The sequence below is a fragment of the Vipera berus genome, assembly GCF_964194415.1.
Source record: "Vipera berus genome assembly, chromosome: 2".
NCBI classification, from domain to species: Eukaryota; Metazoa; Chordata; class Lepidosauria; order Squamata; family Viperidae; genus Vipera; species Vipera berus.
Window position 1 is genome coordinate 168,419,357 of NC_138203.1, and position 23,999 is coordinate 168,443,355.

Below are 23,999 nucleotides of genomic sequence, written 5' to 3' on the forward strand. Positions count from 1 at the left end.
CTAGAATGGCTAATGTTCCACATTTGTTACTTTCTGGAGCATCTCCTTGGTGTGAGAGCCATTACAGAAGGCAGGGATGCCTATACACAAATGCTCACACACACTCCAGCTGTCAACATGTACTTTTTCTATTATTACTCTCTAAGCCAGGGATGGGTGGTCTTTGGGAACTGTGTGTGCGTGTGGGTGGATAGATAGATAGATAGATAGATAGATAGATAGATAGATAGATAGATAGATAGATAGATGGATGGATGGATGGATGGATGGATGGATGGATGGATGGATGGATGGATGGACGGACGGACGGACGGACAGACAGACAGACAGACAGACGGATGGATGAATAAAAATACCAAATCCAATCTGAACATCTGGCTGACTGTGCAACACACCATAATATATTTTTAAGGTTTACAGAAAAGCAAATGTAAAGAAAAAATATGAAGAAAAAAGAGAAAGAAATAAAGAGAAAGAAAAGTAAGTGCAAAAGCAAAGCAGAATAAGAAAGAAATTAGTTAAAGAAACAAGAAAAAAAACATGCTACTTCTGACCTTCAACTTCAATAGTTATAAAAATATTCATTATTCCTTCTCCCTCTTGGTATTATAAAAAATCTCCTCACCTAGCTCTGATATCTTTACAATCCATTCCTCCATTGAAAGAAGTTCAGTATTCCTTCAAAGAAGCTCACTTTAATTAAATCAATCAAACAAACAAACAAAAATCCTAAAATTCACCATTTGGAGCAAAGTGGCAAATAATGTCTCACAAGGGAAAGGATTTGCCAAAAATTCAGAATCAGGATGCTTCTGAGAATTTTGGGTTGGTAATAGAACCAAGCTCACTAGTCCTTTCACACAATCACCCATTTTTTGTTTTCCCTAAGCAATCCAATTTCAGGTGGGGAAAAGTTGTTAATTTTGCAAAGTACATTGCAATAAACTCTTAAGGAGATGATATGCTATCTTTATCATCAAGACAATTCTTAATAACATCTGTGACAGCTTATGAACCCAAGAGGAGAGGAAAGAACATACGGAGGACCTTGATGGGTCAGGCCATTGAATCTAGTATCCTGTGTCACCCAGTAGGTAAACAACAGAAGTATCCAAGATATTTATCAACAGGAGTGGGAGAAATCATATGACATTTTAGGTCAATATTGGAAGAAGGAGGAACTGCCGACTATAGAAGAATGGACTTTAAAAGTTTCTGACCTGGCGGAAATGGCAAAGATATCGGCTTATTTGAAAGACCATTCGCAACAACGTTATATTGTGGAGTGGAAAAAGTGGATTGATTACATCCAGAACAAATATGGGACCAAAAAGTTTCATTTAGCATTTGTATAAGTTTTGATGTGATATTAGTATTGCTTGTAGTCATTTTATACGAGCTAGAGTGCGATAGACTTAATAGTTTATTGTTGTTAGCATATGGTTGTTTATGATTGTTTTTACTTTTATACCTTGTATTTAGCTCTGGGAAGTCGGGGATGGGGAGGGGGGAAGGGGAGGGGGGAGGGTTAGGGAGGGTTAGGAAGGGTTGGGTAGGGGGTGGGGGGGAGGGATTGTTAAAGATAAAATGTATTGAAAAACTTTTCAATAAAAAAAAAGAAGTATCCAAGATATTTATCAACAGGAGTGGGAGAAATCATATGACATTTAGCACACTATCCAGCAACAGGAGAAGAGATCATAGGAAAGACAAAAGATTGGAGCTCCTGCAGTGGTGGGAAATTTTACCAGGCAAATAAAACTCCTTAAACAGGAAGCACTCACAACTTCTTTCTTACAAGGAAGCTTTGAATACTGTTTGTTTTCACATTTTTAGTACTGTTGTGTGGATTGTCTTCAAATTTACTTCCTGATTGGGAGAAGGAGGAATCCCCTTCCCATTCTCATGTTTATTTTTGCTATGGAAAATGGGCCATTTTGCAGACTTCTGAGGGAGTTGTGGTAAACTTCCTGAAAGCAGAACCAATGAGCGCGGTAAAGACCAAGGAACTGGTGAGTAGGCTGATTCCTTGGAACCTCTCCAGATAAGGAGAGGATGAGAGATCACCCACCTGTGCTCCAGATGGCTGCTTCTCAAGGGGAGACTGCAAGACAGCAGTTTCCCACAGATTTCAGTACATGGGATGAAGAAATTATAAATGGAATAAGGGTCCAGATAAGTTTGGAATATTATTTTTACTACAGTATAAGATGCTGAAATTAACTATAAAAAGTAAATAGCTTCTTGTGGAAAACAAGATTTATTTTAGCTATCCTGGCTGTGGTTAGGTCATAACAAAGATAAATTACTTTATTAGAAACTGGACACTAGAGGAGACTAAAGATTCTAAGCAGAAGGAAAACAATTATAAGCCTGCTCATGATGTCAGTTAAAGCTGGGACTTACAAAATGACATAAAACATTATAGCATCAGAAACATTAAAGAGAATCTTTGAAGAACGAAGCCAGAAAGTTCTATTAGTTTTCAGTTTAAATTTATTAGGGGCAGAAAGTAACTTTCTTCATTGGGCAGGAACATTGATGACACAATCTTGATTAGAGAACTGCAGAGGTGAGTAACAGGCAAATTATTAAAAAGCTCAGTCTCTGGGTCCCAACATGTATGAATGCAGATTGATTGCTAGCGCCAGCCACTTACCTCCTTCGACCAGCCAAAACCCTTAATCTGCAAACCAGGTTTTGCCCTATATGCTTCCAGGCAGTGGTGGGATTCAAATATGTGAACAACCGGTTCTCTGTGTGGATGCCGCTTCTGGAAGTCCATTCTGGGCCTGGGCAACAAAAAATTAGCTACCAGTTCTGCTGAAGTGGTGTGAACTGGCTGAATCCCACCACTGCTTCCAGGAATCATGACTGATTATTCACTGCTCAGTTTGAAGCAGAAACATGAACCTATTCCTGGTTCTGTTCAACACTAACCAAGAAAATCCACCTTCAAACTCCTTGATATTTTAAATCACAGCTAGAGAATTTCAGTTTTGCAATCCCAAGAACCTGAATTTCATTGCAGAATTCTGATGGCACAACCACAAAATAGCATGGTTTCTTACTATTTCAGGAAATAGTGGTCAAAATAGGAGCAATACACTTTAAATTGCAAATTTAATTGCAAATTAAAATTGCTATTACTCCCAATCCTTTCTCTTAAAACTTGGGGACAAAAAGAGTAATCTGTTATTCCCCTACATTTTCTGCTCATCTAACACTATCAGTGTTTTATTTTCAAACATCACTACAAAATTACAGCTACTTTTATTAATATGAAACAGGGATTCTTAGCCTGGGGTCTACAAACTCATGGGGAATCCATGAATAAATTTCACGGGGTCCATGAACTAGGATGGGGGGAAAAAACCCTTCATTTTCATAACCTATAATTGAAATTTAGCTTTTAATTTGACAAGGCATACAGTATACTGTATGCAACAAAATAATATATGACTTCTAGATTTCAAAACTGTTTGTTAACTTCAGTCTCATTATCTAAAATGAATATTCCCTTAAAAAACATGGTTATGTGAAGTACTCTCAAAGGGATCGTGGTATCTGGTGTAAAATACGTTGAACTTGAAGCCAAGAAAGGACAATAGTCCTAACATGTAGATATAGCAATGGGAAAACTTTGTTTATTTTGTATTTCCTTCTTACTTGCAATTTTAAAGGCCCTAGATCATGCCAAAAGGGGGGAAAAGGCTGGTAAGAGTAGGAACAGTTTGTAGCTAACTACCATTTTGACTGTGGCACACATGAGTAATTTTCCCTGTTAAATGTTTCAAAATTGAGATCTCCATTGACCGTTAATCATTTTCATCAATCAAAACAACTTTTACCTCCAGTATCACCTTAGGAAGTGCACAAATGGCATTCCAAACAAATGGCAACTATTCTTCCATCCATGACCTATTATCCATCATGTTTGTGTTCATTTTATGCAAATTTAGTTAACAGCGTGAGATCAATTAAAATATAGCAATTCAATTCAGGTATCCTGCTCTTTATATGCTTCCATTAGGATTCATATTGTTTCAGACAGAGAGGTACAGAATAGGCACTAGGAAGTAAATTTTATCATATTACCGGTGTCAATCATTCTTTGACCCTGCGGGCTGGGAGGGACGAAACCTATAATCCGACACATCTGATGGGCAGCACATTAGGAAAGCCTGCACAGCAGCTCCTTCTGGGCAATGCGGCTGAATTGAAAGCCATTCAATTGAATGCCTGAATGCTAAACCTGGTCCATTCACTCCGTGCTTTAGATTCTGAATTCATCCTTTAATTTGAAAAGGTTTCAAAGCTTGGAGCAGCTACTATTCAGGCTTTCTCACTATTACTTTTTTCAGGGAAAATCCAGCAGAGTGAAGGAGTGATGTGTTCCAAGGACACCCTCTCTCAGATGTTCACCCAAGTTGGATAAACATTTCCATCTTATTAGGATGCCAATAAGAAGAAGATAGAGGCAGCAACAATACTGGACAGACAAATGCATAAGTGACAAACAGGTTCTGCTACTGAGGGAAACACTTGGCTGATAACCTTTAGTTTCAGTTAACCTAATGAGTTAAACCTAAATTATTAAAGCTGCTTCAACATTTATCTGATTCCCTTGGTGAATCATGGAAAGTGGACATCAGGGTCCCAAATTTCACTATCGTAACCATAAAGCTAATAGATTATGCCTCTGTCTCTATGACAGGTAAGTAGGGTTAAATCTCCCATAATTCCTAGGCAACACAATCAAAGGACTGAGGGATGTCATGATCTGGAATTCTGGAGAAGTTGTCATTCCCATCTGAAGGACACCAGATTGTAAAACACTTTATGATGAAACAAAAGGCAAGTAAAAAATACCAAATGAATGATGGTGGGCAGTGAAGAAAGCAATTGGTTTAGGAATAACATTAATGCAGCTGGTTTACATTAGAAAACATGTTAGGGTTTCTGGACAAAGATATACATTGGAAACCAGCCCCCCTCCCTTTAGCAAGCCAACCTTTTGTTGGCTCCAGTACTGCTTTCTCCTATTCCATCCTTTGGATTCTTCCCTCTCATTTACCTGACAGAGGAGTTGGTCTGCTTCCGGCAAGGGACTGTGTTGCGGACACATACTCCAGTGGATGGATCTGTGTTCTCCACAATCACAAATGGTCTTTCTTCAAGGGTAGCCACTGTGAGGTGGCGATTATCTGACATAGGCTGCAGGAAGGATCCATAGCGTGGCCACACTGGATATTCCATGCGGATAATTCCCTTTTCCCATTTCCCCACCTGTGCAGTAGCAAAGAGTGAGGGATGCTGTTTGAACCAGGTAAATAGAGTGCTTTTGGATTTTTATATACTATTGTCAGTAGGATATGTAAACAGGGCTCCTTGAGAATCATTATCACCATCATCGTCAACAACATCAGAGGAGGAGAAGACCATACAGAAGAACAGCCAACTCTCTTTCTTACTTTATAGTTTAAAGCAGCATGAAGTGATCCCTGAAGTCTATACAATATTAGAATATATACCAGGACAGCATCTAGAGCTCTGGGACTGGATAGCATTGACAGCCTTTGCTCTATCCAGAAAAATATCTATAGCCTTTGGGTAGTCATAATCTAGAACAATTTGCCAAACAGTTTGACAGTAATCATTGAATAATGAGTGATCTGAGACTATTAAAGTTCCATCTGTTTTATATGGATACAGCAGCCAGACTTTTTATTTCTGTTATCCTCATGGATGGTGATCATTTTTGCACTCATGCTGCAAATGGCATTAAGCTATAGCACTTCACAAATAGATATTACTATATTAGCTTTAAACTGTGCTGGATTTTTAAATGACCCTGAGGAAATAGTCTAGGTAATTATAATTATTTTCAAAGATTGGAAATGAATGTGATGTAATTTCTAGCAGAAAATTTTTGGATTTCAAATGGAATAATGGGTACAGATTTTTGTTGTTGTTGTTCCGGGAATATTTGAACAACTCCAATAACTAATTATAAAATGGACTACCCTGCCATTAAGCCTGTTTTCATTAGGCCTTCTGCTCTCCATTTGCTCTGTCACTTGTATTCTTCTTACTTAGAACTGCAGCCAACCACTGAGTAATGTATCATCCCAGAAAACTTGAGGATTAGTATATTATTTGCCTTACTGGAGAAACACTTGTTCAAGAAAAGATATTATCAAGGCATAGGTTAAATAATCACTCTTCTTATGCATGGAAAGCAAGGGGGGGATCAATTTATCAATATGCTAGGATAGTCATCCCCCTGATAAATCCTATTTGAGACCCATAGTGGAATGTGGAGAAGGGAGGGAGTGAGTGAGGAAGGAGGGACCAAGTCTTTGTTTGGCTAGATCAAAGTTGTAAAAACATAAAAGACACTATAATATGGCCTTGCTGGATTTTGTGAAATAACAGAAATGGAAGTAGGATGTTTTCAAGCTTTTAAAACATTCTTAATATTCTTAAAATTTTTGCTAATTTCTTGCTAATATGTATGTGTATGTATTTTATGTTATAGTTGAGTTCATGCATCATATATATATATATATATATATATATATATATATATATATATATATATATATATATATATAGCCTTCAAGATAGGCTGAAACAGGAAATAAAAATTTGCCCCATGTTTGGGGCCTAGCAAGGTAATCTAAATAGTTAACAAGTATTTGACACATATCTCCCCTTGCTTCTAAAGCTAACAAAGCGAGAGAGATCCTGTGGCTCAAGAGGTAAAAACAACTGCCTAATGTGCAATCAGCCCAGGTTCGAATCTCAGAAGGGTATGGCTGACTGATGAAAACTAATAAGTTTGAAATGCATATCAGTCTCCCTTAATTCTTTGTTAGTAATTTACATATATATATATACTGTATATATAAATATACTGTATGTATATATATATATATATATATATATATATATATATATATATATACACACAGTATATATATATACAGTATATATATATACATACATATATATACAGTATATATATACAGTATATATATATATATATATATATATATATATATATATATATATATATATATATATATATATATATATATATATATATATATATATATATATATATATATATATATATATATATATATATATATATATATATATATATATATATACTGTATATATATATATATATATATATACATGTACATATAATAAAAATGATAAAAAAACTGGTTGCATTATCATGGCCCAAGAAAATAAGAAGCATTTACGAACATTTTGTTTGTGATTACCAGACTCACAAATCTTAGTTTAAATATAGATTGAGTATTACCGGTATGTCCCCTTTTCTAATTTGGTTTTTTAAATCTACTGAGGAAAAAAAGAAAAATGGACATTGAACACATCACTAGAATGTTGCAAAAATCAAAAGGCCTTCTTTCAGTGGCTACACAACGTTAAAGTACATGTAGATGATTTCTCTCTGAAGAAAGCAGCATGGTGCAAATATGGCCTTTTCCTTAGTTAGTGTACATTCTGCATATGACAGCAAGGGCCTTTGAAGCACAGCTCTCAAAACATATTACTCTTCCAGATGTCCCTTCCCAAAGCTTGAAATTCTTTAAACATTTCTCCTATTTTTTAAAAAAGTTTGAATTAAACCTTACATTTCCCCATTACGTTTCAAGCCAAATTCTATTCATTTATAATGGTTGTGAAATTTCCAAATTTCAGATCTGAGACCTCTAAACAATTCCTTTCAAATTTGGTTATACTCTTATTGTCAGTGCAACTCAATAGACTGTTATGATATAAGGAAGAAAAGTTAACATAAAGTGGGGGGGGGTTGTTTGTGATCCGGCATGTCTCCTAAGCCCTTCCTTCACGGAGTATTGAAAGCAGCTAAAAGAGCAGTTTATCCTAAAGTTGCAAATGCAGACAAATTTTAAATGTTTGAATAGAATTGTATTCTTTACTCCTAACAGAATTATTGAAAACTCAGTAATAAATTACTATGACATATGGAAAATACTTGAACAGAGAAAGTCATATCATAAAGGAAAAGTGATAATGGAAAGCAATTATACAAGTAGCTCATTTAATTAACACCAATATCTTTCTACTAATAGCGTTCATCTCTTTTGGATTATTTTTGTAATTATCCAAAGATAACATAAAACCCAATCAGATATATTTAGATAATCCGCAAAGAGGGAAAATTGGAGAAATACTTAGACACCACAAGCAATTTGTTTTCCTTTTTTTTTGCCAGTTGCAATATAGAAAATTACATTGCAGATGCTTAGATGTTCATTTGTGCATATGGAGAGCAAGAGAATAACCTCATCAATATTCTCTCATTAAGAGAAATATGTAATTGCAGGGATAGATTCTAACAAAATTGATGGTGCAATCTAAATGTCCAGCTAGCTAGAATCATTCTAATATTCCTCCAGTTTTCTGCAACATTCTAGGTAAATGGGATTAGACCTCCAGAGCTAACAAATATGGAACATTCCTCGACATTAAAAACCTGGTCAGAATAAATGAAATGACCTTGGAAGGGCAGAAATTAATGTGGGCTCAGGACATATTATTATTTGAGATGGAGCAGCAAACAAAGCATTACATTATTTCATATAAATATAGTCCCTCTTTTGCTTAAGGTGACCTTGTTTTAAAATGTGATCATTTGGGCTGATTTGTGAGGAAGAAAATAAAGGGACAATTGCATATTACTCCTATAACATAACGTGGAGTCTTTGGCACATGAAAGGTTATTCATAAAGTAAAAATAAGTAAAGATTCTTTCCTACTTGAGATAGAACTTAATTCAATTACTGTTGTCCCTTCAGCATAAATGAATACCAATGACCTATGGTGGCTTCCTCATTTAGCTTAATGGTACGACCAACTCTTGTGAAGCATAGGCTACATCAAACATGGATATGATATGTGATATAAAAATGTAAATTAAATGCAGAACTTTGAAGCCAAATATCTAAACAATTTTCTCGCATTGAATTCTTTTTCGTCTGAAGAAAAAGGGCAATTTGGAAAGCACTGGTCCTTTATCTTTTGGATTGACACTGATATTAATGATGCTATGGCTGACTCTTAATGAAAATTTATCCTTTTTTTTGGAAGACAGTAATTTATTGGCAAGCTTTCTAATATGCCTACATGTACCTAGTCTCTAGTACATAAGCAGTTTAAGCCAATCTCCTTTCACAATATTTGTCAAGTTTTATTTTTTTTAATTCAATTTTTAATGACTGGAAAAAAGCAACAAAGCCATCTTGCCCACGAGCATTCATCCAACTGAGTTATGTGCCTTATGGCATGTGATGCATCAAACCTCCATTGCAAGTTTAACAAATTAGTTGTGAACATACAAAATAAATGAATCTAAAAATTCATTTCATGGTGCTTCAATTTGTTTATCGAATGAAATTATTTATTTTAATGGCAGGGTAAAAAAAGACTGCACTGCGCAAGTAAAGAAGGACAATAGGAGGTGACTCTTGGGGACAGTTAATTGCCAATTCTTGCTCAGAATTCTTAGACTTGCCAGCCTTCTGTTGCAAAAGCCAGAAGGAAATAGGGCTGTTTTAATGAATTCCAGAGAGTTGCCTCTGTTTGACCTAGGAATAGAGCAGTTCTTCCGAATCATTGTGCATAGCCCTAATATCCATAAGAGATATGGGTTTTTAAATAAGATCTAAGAGATTTTTGAGTCAGTCTTTCCCATTTGGCATATTGAAAAATGTTAATTTTGTGGTCTTGCTGGTTGAAATTCAGATAGACATGGTCTCTCTGTATCTGAGGGAGGGCTGCCGGTATCTTAATCTAAAGATTTCCCAGATATGTAGCTATCCTCCACTGTTTCCAGTCACAAGTAAATTCAACTGGAAAATAAAAGTAGACAAATGATATGAAGCCAGATTGGCTTCATCTGCTTATGTATCACAATTAGGAGTGCATTAGATCCAAAGCAGTTCTTTCAATCATTGTCAAAGCCTTCATAGCCCTAATAGGTATTAGTGGATGTTGCACTGTAAGCTTAAAACGGGGTGGGCGGGGGTGAATTATAGACAAACCCATTTGTAGAACAAGGAAACTATAGTTCTAAGAGGCTATGCACTTAAGACAAGATGTTGGGCAGGAAGGGAGGGAGGGACAGAGGAAGGACCTTACCATTTCCCAGAGTCGATGCCGGTTCAGCGAAATCACCACCATGGTGGGCCTCACCAAGTAACCACCTTTGTTGAAGGAGAGATCCTTGTTTTCCCATGTCACGTTGAGTAAGTGCCTATTGAGAATAAGGAAAGCCATCAATCTTATGTTTTGGTATAACACATTCTTTTTTAAAAAAAAAATGCCCCCAAATTTGGCCTTACATCCTGGCTTTATCTTGTACAAGTAAGATGGCAAATGGGCACTTTATACCAAGGCCCATCCTTGCTGCCAGCTAAGAACTCTGAGGTCTCCAATGTATGGGAGAAAGTGTTTTAATGTAATGTTTTGCAAGTTTGGCTATGGAGAAGGCATTTATTCGTTAAAGCTGTATGCTGATCTTTTGATTTTCAAGGCAGCACACAGGAAGGGAGCTTCTCCACATTTAGCCCCATAGGCCTTCAAAGCGAATTGGGCTGGAAAATCCACCCAGCAATTACCACGAGCAAGCGAGAATGCCAACCCAGTAGCATCCACTGCCCTGGCACCAGTTCTCAGTGGCACTGCCATCCATTTGTTGCCCTATGTAAAAAGGGGCACAATCACCATGTGGATTGTGATTGGTGGCACTGCCCAGTACCAGCAGCAAATATTGGTCTGCTTATTCTCAGTGGGCCTCTCCCAGACTTTGTAATTGCTACAGACGACATTGTCTTTTTGTGGTCTATATTTTAAACACACTTAAGGAAGAGCTGTTTTTTTTAATGCAGCTCTTAATTTTAGATGATGAACAAATTTTAAAATGAAGATAATGCTAAAGTAAAATAGACTCAAGAATGCTGCAATTAGAACCAATGTCACGTGAAGTGTTAATATAACTTTTTAATGCATTGGTAAGACAGCACTTGTAATACTGCATCCAGCTTTCATTACATGTAAAAAGATGTTGAGACTCTAGAAAGAGTGCAGAGAAGAGCAGCAAAAATGATTAGGGGATTGGAGGCTAAAACGTATGAAGAATAGTTGCTGGAATTGGGTATGTCTAGTTTAATGAAAAGAAGGACTAGAGGTGATAGCAGTGTTCCAATATCTCAGGGGTTGCCACAAAGAAGAGGGGGGTCAACCTATTTTCCAAAGCACCTGAAGGCAGGACAAGAAGCAATGGAGAGAATCAAGGAGAGAAGCAACCTAGAACTAAGGAGAAATCTCCTGACAGAACAATTAACCAGTGGAACAACCTGCCTCCAGAAGTTGTGAATGCTCCAACATTGGAAGTTTTTAAGAAGATATTGGACAACCATTTATCTGAAATGGTATAGTGTTTCCTGCCTGAGCAGGGGGTGGGATTAGACTAGAAGATCTCAAGGGTCCCTTTCAACTCTGTTATTCTGTTAATTACATTCTGAGTTCACCTTTTCAACAGAGGTGCATCAGTTGTAGCATAGCATAGCTTCAGGAGTTTGCTGGGCTGCTCTCTTACTGTCACCACTTCTTGGAGATGAAGTTTTCTAGAGTGACTGATCTCAAGAAGAGAGCAGTGTTGGGTGGGATGGCAGTGACACATACTTCATCCTAGTATTCCTCTCTTCCTTCACTCCCTTGGTAGTACAGATAGTTCTCAATTTATAACTACATTTGAAGCCAAAATTTCTGTTGCTAAGCAGAATGGTTTTAAGTGAATTTTGTCCCATTTTATGACCTTTCTTGGCACAGTTGTTAAGTAAATGAGTGCAGTTGCTAAGTTAGTAACACAGTTGTTAAGTTAATCTGGCTTCCTCATTGACTTTGCTTGTCAGAAGGTCAGAAAAGGTGACCACATGATCTCAGGACATTGCAACCATCATAAACATGAAACAGTTGTCAAACAGTGGTCATAAGTCATTTTTTTCAAGGCTGTTGTAACTTCGAACCAGCACTAAATGAACTGTTGCAAGTCAAGGACTACATGTAATTATAATTCCTCTTATTTGAAATGGAAGAGAAAGGAACCAGGATCCTCTTATACTATCTTAGTGGTCTGATGTCAAATGTGTCCTAGTTCCTACAAAACCAAGTGCTCTGAATTTCAGAAATAACAGACTTGGGTCATCCTTTAAGATTAAAAAGTTATCATGGCAGATACACTTTATCAACTCACTTCATCAGCAGCATGATTGAGAATGTCATTCATTCCCAAAGTCTCTATTTATATTCCGGAAATGATAGAATTTGAGGCATTCTTGAAAATGTTTTTTAATCAATAGTTATAAAGCTTGAACTCATTCGGAGCTTATCTATTTTAAACCAGAATTCAGAAACAAGAATTTGTTCTTAGGCTCTTGAGATTGATGTGCACAATGCATATAACTTCTCCAATTGCTCCTAAAATCATTAGGCTTCTTTTGCTATGGCTGCATTCTTCTGCACTGACTTCACTCTTCCATTTAATAAACCTGCCTTTTCACCATTTCAGAAATTCTGACTATATATATATTCAGTCTGAAGAATTCTCATTATAGAACATGCAAATATCTGGGTATAAGAAATTCTGCTGAGAGACGTGTGTTGATTTTTAAAGCTAGTTATTAAATTATACAAATCTAAGTATCCTTATTATGACTGCTGCTAAACTGCCTCTCACATAACTCAAAATACCCATAATTCCATGATGAAACATTGTTGTCAAATTCTGATTTCTAAAACACACTCACAAGTGCCAGCTTAAGCCACATCAATGTTACTTGTACTGACCTATAGAAAGTGTTCATGGGCGCGCTAGAAGGGGTTTTGCTATTGCAGTCTCTGCCCACCATGGGGAGATAGCCGTGGGCCTTGAAATAGCTCTCAGCTCCTATAGCAATGATAGCCACTCCATCCCGGACCTTTTGTCTCAGGCTCATTTTCCAGCTTTCAGTGGCCACACTGACGAGGCCAATAGGGAAAGAGGTAGGTGGCACATCCATGTTCCCCACTGTTAGACTAGGCACAATCCAGACATAGCCGGGGCCGATCAAACCAGCCTGCTCTACCACATGGAAAAGGAACTCTGCCTCCTCTTGTGAACAATAGACGATCATTACTTGAGCATCTATTTGGCGCAGCAACTTCTGCAGTTTGGAGGTGCTTGCATCCTGGGACATCTCAAAGGTCAAGACATCCTGGATCTCCCAGCCAAAGTAGCTGGTGTCAGTGAAGGACCGAATCACATCCAGGAAGATACTATATCCTGGATAGAGGCTGGTGATAACAGCGAAGGAGCTCCAGTCGTATTCCTCCAAGACTTTGAAGATCACTTGTATCTGTTGTTCAATAGAGACACTCAACTGTAAAAAGGCAGAGCCAGGCTCCTAGGAAAGAGAGAGAGAGAATCAGTGAAGAGGATAAGCAAGATTTCAGCAAACAATATATATTTCTTGATATCTTAACTAAGTCTCCCCTAACCTGGTGCTTGCTAGATCTGTTGTACTTCCGTTTCGATAATTTTTCAATCAGCATGGCCTCTATGCAAGTGAACGCGACCTACTTGGAAATTTGGGGAAAGCCATCCTAGCTATTTTCTCAGATTAATGGCCTTGATGAACATTTTTGTTACTATTCCTAACGTTTTCAAATTGAGTACCGGTATAGCATGTCACAGCTACGAAGTCAGAAAATTCATTGTGGTTTTCAGCCTTGCCATCTATTTGCTTCATAAAAATGGGGCATATCAGGATATCTACTTCCATAGGATAGAGTCATTTCCAAGTACAAACAGAAAGCATTATCACCACTACAATCTCCAAATCTATTGTGAACTTAAATTACAGTAATCATTTCTTAACCATCACCTACTAGGTCTGCTTCAGCAACCCTGTATCTGGTATTCTGACTCATTGTGCATTTTCTAATTCCTAATTCCCACTCTTTATGTTTGATCACATTTCACACCATTTCCCCCTAATATGGATGTAGACAAAACATGCATGTATAGAAGACCCATGTAGAGAAAACAATCATTTTCCTGAACCCTGAACTGCTGAATAAGCCACCACACAGCAACTGAATGCACCATAAACTTTAAAACAAAATATGAACCTTCACTGCTCCTTCCCAAATTTAAGAATGTTAAGTGTAACAATTTTTACAAAGATCATTTATCAAACTTTAATAGTTTTCTAAACGAATTGGCCAAGATAGTATATCAATCTTTATCCTTGGTATATTGTTCTTTATGGTAAAAGCTATAGTCTTAAAATACACATATGGTAATTAAGCCCTTAATATATGTGCATTTATTTTTTAATCATTTAGAAAATGGGAGGGGGGGTATGCTTATGTTGCTGGCAGAAATTCAAATGGAAGCTCCACATAACTTTTCAGAGCAACTTACTGTAATCTCCAAATAAATTGTGTTGTTTTTCTTTAAAAGAAGAGAGATCTAAAACAATCCCAGCCAAATGAACCATTAGAAATCAAAGATATAATATGAAATAAATTGGCAGTGAAGGTGGGAGACAAGCTGTCTCAGAAACTAAAACAGCAAGCTTACAGTTAACAAGATTTTTAAGCCTTTTTAAGTACAGTTACTGTACTTTTATGTATCCTAATATGACAGTATTTAAATTGCTTTTGTCTCTAACTGTCCTTTCACTTAAAGTGAGGATTTTTTTTGTGAGCTTGTTCTCTTTAAAGGAGAAATTATTCCTCTTTGTCATGTTAAATTTCAGTCTTTTCTTCAAACTAGGATAGTGGGACCATTTTATGCCTCCTAAATGTGCATATGCATAAGAGTTGAGATGTGCATAAGAGTTGAGATGTGGAGTGTTGCATTTTATATATGTTAATTAATATTTTTAGACTCTGTTTGGATTTTTTTGCCGACACCTGGATTGGAGAGAACATTACTTATTGGATTTGCCTATAGTTAAGAGATGAGTTATGGGAAGAAGAGCATCGTATCTGTTAATTAAGAGGAGGCAAAGAGACTGGGAAATTCTTTAGACCTGTCAAGATGAGGGTGTGAAGTTGCTTTCTTAGGGTTTTTCTTTCTTTCTCTCTTTCTTTCCCCCCCCTTTTTGGTTTGTATTATCTTTTACTATTGTATTTAAAACTTTTAGTATTTTGTTTAAAAAGGGGACCTGAGATAGCAGGGGGAATAAATTGTTCTCACAGAAAAAAAGGGTATCTCTTCAGAATAGGAATGTGTCATTGTTCTGTAATTCCCGAATTAATTTAGCAATGAAGGTAACGATTATGAACAAAACATATTGTTGCAATCCAATATAAGCCAGCTAAGACCTGGAAGAAGATTTTATTCCTTTAAAAATAAGCACGCCAATAACATTAAATCATTGGTTCAGAATTGCAGCCATCTTCCTTAGGGAAGACATATAGTTCAGCAGTATTGCATATGCTTTGCATGACAAAAGGAACCAGATGCACTCCTTTCCACCTCTACAGAGAGGCACGCATCAAAATCCCACCTGTCTGCTGTCAAGCAGTGCAGATATTCTTGAGCTTCCTGGAGTCTTAATTAGACTTGACCTAAAGCACCTCCATATAATCTTCAGTTCTCCATACAATGCAGGTTCCGTGCATATGTAGATAGCGATAGATAGCCATAGTACCTAAATGAGATCTACTTATGCACCTACCTAAATGGAATATCTAGGAGTTGTAGGGAACATTTAAGTTTCCTATCTATGAAATATACACATTCTAGTGAAATTTAAGCATAGGCACCTAAATACAGTCCATTTAGTTTGGTTACTGAATTATCCCATTTTCTGTTTTTTGGTTTTTTTTTCATAATACATTGGAGCAACTAACTTGAGGTTATCCACATTAACCATTCACACATAGAGATGAATACATAAAACAATTAAAACTAGCAAAGCTATGCAACTGACCTAGTGGAGCCTGTTGTGTGAATACAACCAATTCTTCACAACATTGGTGATGTTTAAACAAGTGGCACAGTTATTATCACAATACTTGAATGAAATGATAATGGCAAAACAGATATGAAATTGCATCCCCAAAGATTGACAAAGCTTAGTTACACACACACACACACACACAGAGAGAGAGAGAGAGAGAGAGAGAGAGAGAGAGAGAGAGAGAGAGAGAGAGAGAGAGAGAGAGAGAGAAAGCAGCTAATTTTATAGAAAGGTTGAATGGTATTACATCATACAATACATAACCAATTCTAGGAATTCTTGTTTGTAACAAGCGAAGACTACATCCCAGTTTAGCTGGGATTATTGTGTCAAACAAAGTCAAACTTAGTGTCAAGTTAAGCCTGAGTTCTTTTGTTCCCTAAAATGGAATAGATGCCCAATATTTTAAGGTCTAACTTGAATTTGATATAGTCTTTTTCTTTTGCTCATAAATCTATTAAACCTTCCCTTATAAAAATGGACAGTAGATCCATGTAATCTGTGTCTTAAAGCACTGGCCACATGTAGTTCTTCAACACCACTTCTGTGGCCCTGAGAATATTCCCAGAGTAGGTGAGGCTGATTTTTTGTGTCTACCTGAGGATTTTAAGGGGGAACTAGAGTCACTTATTTCATCTCCTTGAAACTCCAGAAAAGCAACAAGACATGGTCCAATTTTTCCAATTGGTTTACAGGACTAAAGAATTGGCTTCAGGCACTATTTCATCCTTTCAAGCACTAAAAATATTCACCCATCCCCAAAGGTTGAAATGGTTCTCCCCCATTGACATCCTAACATCAGTAACCATACTCCATGTGATCCTTGGAAGCAAAGTATTTTTTTAAATAAGATGGATCATAAACATGTCTCCCTCTAGATGCTGATGATGATGATGAAATGGAAGTTGTGGTGAAACAAGAATGGATTTTTAATTGAAAAAACAAAGAGCCCATCTCTGGCATATTCTGGGATTAAATATATGCTCAGAGTACTATGTAGTCTTTCTTAATTTCAAGTGCCTTAAATCTCTGCAAGACTTAAATCAAACATTTCATTCTTTAACATGCCTCAATGAGCTATTATGCAAACAGTTGCTGTATGTTAATTATCCAGCAAATATCTTAAAGTAAATACCACAAGCCTGAATTCTACCCATCCGCAGTCAAAGGCATCACTTGGATTATATTGTTAGCATGCCTGGAGAAAAGTGTGGTCATTTGCAATGTGGCCTGCTTAGAAGAGAGGAAATGGATTTTTCCTCCACAACTGGGCAGAACAAAAGTCCTCTACCTACCACTGATGCCACCATATTGCCATAATTGATAATCTTTATGATGACTTACTTTTTCTTTCCCTAAAATAACTAGCCACAGAAATATATTCATGACTACATAAAACAGCATACTTTCTTAACGCAATTCAAAAACCATCCACAACATGTGGCACATTTCTACAAAACTTTTTTGTAAGGTGGGACATGAGAAAGACCACCAAGAAGGAACTTTTGTAACTATCTCCAAAACAGACAAAGATCTACTGAGTTAATGAACGTGAACAGCTGCTAAGAAACTGGTGACTTTCTGTAGTGTAGATTAATTCAGCCCAATACTCATGCTGCCTAGTTACTTATGGTTGGTCAGATATTAACATATCTGAACCAAAGCCTAATGTATCTGGAAGATAACAAATTAAATAAGGCTGTTACATTCTCTGCTTCCATGCAGCAAGCTTGCTCTTTAGAATAGTCAAGTGGACAGTATACCTAATATTTCTGCCATTTACTGCCACAAACACATCATCTCCAGCCAAGCTGAGCTGCTATGGATAAATTGCTTCCAGTTAGAAATTTCCTTTCAATAACCTAAAGCTTTTTTTGACTGGAGAGCAAGAACTTGTCATTAGTTACCTTTGCACAGTCCTATATATGACTTTATGGGCCAACTTTCTGATATGGGAAAGATTATTAACAGGGATCAGGCCAAGCCAGAGGAACAGGCTGAAGAATATCCTCATTATTTCTAATCATGTCTGAATGGGCTCTTCTGCCTATACGTAACACAATGATCTAGGATCAATCTTAGACAAATAAAACCATATTGTGTTGGCTGCTAACAAGGCACAGAGAAACATACCCTATTTTCCTGTGAGAAGTTGACAGTAACCACCATTGACACTTGTGACAGGTGAGCAAGCTAAAAATAATTACCTAAGTGCAGGGCTCATCTGCAAAAAATTTCAGTGTGTCCTATAGTAGTCTCTGCAATGTAGTTGCATGTGCCCTAAATTAATGATTTAAGACACAAGTACAGCTTTTCTAGAACAAAACATGGGACAGGGTTTTGTGCTTGCCAACATGACTGCATCCCAAGGATACAGGTTTATTGATCCAGAAATCAATAAACAGATGTTACATATTGACAAGCCTTTGACTGTACTTTCCTCCACTCCTGAAAATTAATGACGTCTAGTTTTTTTGCCTGTTTCAGCAATATAAACAGTTATCAAAAGGCTTGCCATAATTCTGCAAGATTTATTAGTTTCTATTTTCTTGCTATGATAGTTTTAGCAGTATTCAATGAACACTGGATGACCTGCCTGCCAAAAATATTAGTTTCTACGTACACATTGTAAGAATTCTGAATAATCTGGTGAAGTGATGGTCCAAATACTGGGCCTTCTTCCTTAACTTCCATAATTCTACATTATAGTTTGTCTCCATAAAGCAGGGGTTCCCAAACAGGGGTTCTCGCACCCCCTGGGTTTTCGAGATGGTATTCTAGGGGGTGCGAAAACTTTTCAAAATTATAGTTTATATGCATAGTTCATTGCTGTTATTTCAAACTTATCTAAGGGGTGTGAGAATATATCAGAAGCATTCTAGGAGTGTGGGTTATAGAAAAAGTTGGGAGCCGCTGCCATAAAGGAATCGCCTTACAAACTTATCCATTAAAAGAATAGCCTTAAAACCTTCATAATTCATAACTCATAACATTATAAACTTGATAAATTCCATAAAAAGAATACAACTTTTTCCATAAAAAATAGGCTTACAAAGAAGGAAGGAAGGAAGGAAGGAAGGAAGGAAGGAAGGAAGGAAGGAAGGAAGGAAGGAAGGAAGGAAGGAAGGAAGGAAATCATGCATAAAGGCTATGACTTGGCTTAGCTTACATATGGAGTGAAGTGGTATTTAAAGAATAGATTTCACCTTTTTATTCTGAGAGTAAAAAGTTAGATTTTAAATAGTTTATGTAAACTACTCACAATATAGATTATGCTTAGAATCCCCATATCACCCACCCTTACAAAGACATGCACAGATAAATGATCAATCCACTTTCACTATCAGAACTGCAACTCCCCAAAAGGAACCGAAACTCTTTAGATAGATTGCCGGATGTGGGGTCTTGGAAACAGGAGGGCAGCTGTGGGGTGGGGTTCATCGTATCAGAGGTGGCTGCAGGTTAGGAATCTTTCAGCAAAGCTACCTGCTGAATTAATGTTGCTATAGATACTTAGTAGATCTCATGTTGGACTGTAGCAATCCTGTCTGATAAGATACCGAACTGCAAATGCAATTGAAATGTTCTCTCTGAGTTGCTCATCCAAAGACTAGATTACTTGTGCTTAATGATTCATTGATCAACTTGATGATTGAAGGACCTTTATCATAATGCTGTTTAATTGCTTTGTTATTTTCTATACATTTTCTTCAAGAACCTTACTTTTTTTAAAAAAAGAAATTCCAAGTATAGGGAGCCACTCTGCCATTAATGTTATTACCAGCGCTTGTAAATATTATAAAAAAGAAGAAAAGAAACATTCTCCTTCTTATAGATATGCCAAAATCAGAGGCCTAGATGTTCCCACACCCATTTTAAAAATTCTCAACGGGAAGAGATGCCTTCCCATTTCAGCCTTTCAGTCAATGTGGTATTCAACAGGACTTATTGCACAGTAGCTCACAGTTGGTAAGGAGAAGGGGATTTGTAATCCAACAAATCTGGAGGCATCCGATTGGAAGAGACTGTTGTTTAACCACTCAGAAATAAACTTCCTTAATTCACATCAGCACCTCCACATTTCTCCTTACTGATCTTGGCAAACTTGTCCTCTAGGTAAAATCCCAAAGTCTTGCTCTTTTCATCCTGGTAGATAGGGTGGGAGATTTTTTTTAAATTCCTTTCCATTTTAAATTCTTATTCATTTCACTGTGGTTATAGGCACAAGTGCTAGTTCATTTAAAAAAAAAGTTGGCATTCTTAAAAAAGAGACCATTTGAATGAAAACAGAAAGTGCTCTAACTGCAAGGAGTGGCTGTAGGTAGAAATAGGTTCTAAATAATTGAGCAGACAGCATAACAACATGACCATGGATTTGTCATCAGTGAGTAAATGTACAAAATATTGTATGCAGCACCACCAAGGCAGCCAGTATTCAAGACAGCGTTCCCAAAATAACATCCTTTTTGGTATCCTTGGTCTAAGGTTCCTAGCTTGCCTTGCAGAGATGCTTCCTAGCCTAATCTACTTAACTTCTTGCATGATATATGGCTGGAGCTTGCATGGCTGTCTTCCCTGGTCTTTGCTTAATCTTTTGTTGTCAGCTTCCCTTGCCAAGCTTTGCCTTCCTGTCCAGTTAACTAACTAGTGAACCTCCCAATTTGCACTTGCACTTGCAGGTGTTAATTGCACAGTGTGACCCAAGTCTAGAATAAACAAAATTCAGTATTGTTTCAAAAAGGCAGATTCTTAGTGAACAGCAGTTACTGTTGGTTGTTTACTGCAACAGAATTATACCACTGTTTAAGTTAAGAGAATCTATATCCCAAATGATCTTGAAGAAAACTGTGACAATAGATAAATAAATGAATACATATGAAATATTTGAGAATAATCTACAGGCCCATTCCAGCTCAATTTCCCAGAATAACAATGAAATTTCACCTTAGGTGTAAGGACTACAGCAGATCCTCCACTGATACTAACGATAGGTACATAGGTCTGGGATGAGATGAAATCAAGGATCTGTGCCACGGCTTCTGTACCAATGTTGTCCTCAAAGACAATTCCATGGATTTTTGTGCTGGAGAGCATGTCACAGATCTGAGTCAAGAGTGTGCTGGGATTAGTGTCATTGACCACCACGGTGACTGGATGGACCTCTACAGGCATGTCCAGGAAGCTCTGGTATGTTAGTCGGCTCCGGATATGGAGAGAGTATGAAGAGCTACTGAAAACCACAGCCACATTTACCACAGGTTCCCTGGAGTTTGGCACCGAAGTATCCATTAGGGCAGCTGAACAGCCCAGCACCATAGACAGCACCAGGGTGTTTGCCAATGTTCTGTCCATGGCCATTAAGGAGCCCCTGAAAGTCAGAACAAAGATAAATTATGGAAAGCATCCAAGGGAGGAATGAGTGGAAATACAGAAGATGTGTTTTATTAGTTGGATCTTGGGAAACCATTTTACACAGTGTATTTCAAGAAACCTATCTACACCTCTTAGCATACAGAACCTGGAGAGTCAACCACAGCTCTAGGAGAAGCACATTTATTGATTTATATCCTGTTTTTATTATTACATACCGATATTCCTTCCTCCTCCTATTTTCCCCACAACAACCACCCTGTGAGGTAGATTGGGCTGAGAGAGTGTGACTGGTCCAGAGTCATCCATACAGCTTTCATGCCTAAGACAGGACTTGTTGAGAAGCACCCAGGCTGACAGGGAGCAGGGATCAAGCACAGAGTTAGCCTGGAGTCACTGCATAACCACAACAGTAGCTAGCTTAAACTCTGTATGTGCAGGTCTGGTTTTTTTGCACCTGATAGGACCAGACGATCTCCCAATTTCTGGTCTGGTGCCTTATACACTAGATCAAACTGTAATCAAGATTTTCTAACATTGAATAGTTTCTTATTTGGACACTTATAGTTTTATCTGTAGACTTAGGAGAAAGTCTTAAATAAGCATCTAAGAATATGTAATAGGCGAGGCAGTCCTGAGTTATAGAGAAATAAATTCTATCAAATACTACTAAGCTTTTTGCTTCTGAGATTGATAACCCATCATTTCTCCATTCTCAAGGGGTCTTCCATAAGGATGTCTCCTCATTTTATGCTACAATAACAATTCTGTGAGGTCAATTGGAGTGGGAGAGTCCAAAGTTACACAGAGTGTTTTCATGGATGAAGTGAACCTTGTTTCCCAATCCTAGCCCAACATTTGAACTATCTAGCATTTCAACCCTACTGACTCCAATTCTCTCCTAATCCGAGACCCTTGCCTCATCCATCCCTGCTTTATAATTAAGCATGTCCTCTGTTCATCACATTTCCCTCCCCCATTTCTATTTTATTATTTTATTATTTATTTATTTTTATTTAATCCCATTTATATCCCGCCCTTCTCCGAAGACTCAGGGCGGCTTACAATTTTAAGCACAAACCAATGTGCTTAGCAATAGCCTTTTTTTTCCCTTATTGTCCTTCATTCATCCTTATTAAGGCTTTCCCTTTGTTTTCTCAGTTGAACTATTGCAATGAACTCTACAAGAGCCTTGGTGGAGCAGTGGGCTAATGCCTCCTTAAGTAACACCAGCTGCCTGCAATTAGTGCAGGTTCGCATCCCACCAGGCTCAAGGTTGACTCAGCCTTCCATCCTTCCGAGGTAGGTAAAATGAGGACCCAGATTGTTGGGGGCAATTAAGCTGACTTTGTAATAATGCCGCTTGGGGGTGTGTGAAAGCCCTAACAAGCAGGCATATACATAGAATGAAGGCTACTGCTAAGCTTGTAAGCCGCCCTGAGTCTTCGGAGAAGGGCGGGATATAAATGTAATAAAAATAAAAATAAATAAATAAATAAATAAATACATGGAAATGCCCTTGAAGAGTATCAAGAAGCCTCAACTGGTACAGAATGTGGCAGCATGGGCAGTTAGAACAGCGCATGTTATACCTCTACTCCATGAGCTGCATCGGTTGCTAGTTTGCTTTCATGTCTAATTTAAATGCTGGTTTCGATCTATAAGGCCCTTCATGGCATGGGGCCAGGATATCAGAGAGACTGCCCCTCCCTGGTAATATAAGCCTGTCCCAAGAGATTTGGTAGAAAAGACATGCTATCAGTACCATCAGCTGGGAACTTTCATTTGGTGGGTCCCAGGAGATGTGCCTTCTCTGCCATGGCATTATTCCAAGGCCCTCAAGACCTGGTTATATTATGGGTCCATTGCTGAGCTGGCTATTCTTATCCTCTCTTCCCTAGGATTTGTATTTCTGTTTTTTTATACTATTTATTTTTAAATGATGTTTATGTTTTTATAGTTGTTGGTTTTATCTATGGTTTTATTTGTTTTTGTACACTACCCAGAGTCACCTTTGGTGAGACGTGTGGCTAGATATGGAGGGCCTCTTGACATTCTGTATTCTCTTTTACAGCCACCTTTTATACAATTACATCATTACATCTATTGCCCCCTCAATTGCCTCGCTATCTTCATATTTTGGCTACTGCTTCACCAATTTTTTCCTTTTTGTATTCTGAAAATCACTTTGTCTATTGAAGAAGCTATCACTTTCTCACTGTACTTCGAACTTCAAATCCAGTTCTAGTTTGTGATACTTTTAAGCTTATTTTATTGTTGGAAGGTGTCAGAAGATGTAATTGTGGAGTCCTTGGTGCTCTCTGAGCTTGATGGTTTTCTTGCAGACATTTCACTAGCAAACTAAGTAACATCGAAATAGGTAACAACATCAGTGCTAGCACTGATGATGTTACCTAGTTTGGTAATGTTACCTAGTTTGGTAATGAAACATCTGTAAAAAAAAAAACACCTCACCAAACTCAAAGAGCACCAAAGACCCCCAGTTCAACCCTGAGGTACAAATATTTTTTTCTAAGGGTATAATTCTTG

General features: G+C 37.4%; 1 protein-coding gene across 1 annotated transcript in view; it reads right to left on the reverse strand.

Moving 5' to 3' along the window:
• The window catches only part of GRIN2C (glutamate ionotropic receptor NMDA type subunit 2C), a gene marked incomplete at both ends in the record, with an annotated part of 55,091 nt that extends 33,660 nt beyond the window's left edge, over positions 1-21,431 (reverse strand). Inside the window, 4 exons of the mRNA XM_081316963.1 lie at positions 5,078-5,289; positions 10,204-10,318; positions 12,913-13,508; positions 21,024-21,431. Coding sequence (XP_081173089.1) covers positions 5,078-5,289; positions 10,204-10,318; positions 12,913-13,508; positions 21,024-21,431 — 1,331 coding nt within the window. The remainder of the gene's footprint in view (positions 1-5,077; positions 5,290-10,203; positions 10,319-12,912; positions 13,509-21,023) is intronic.
• Positions 21,432-23,999: the final 2,568 nt, after the last annotated feature.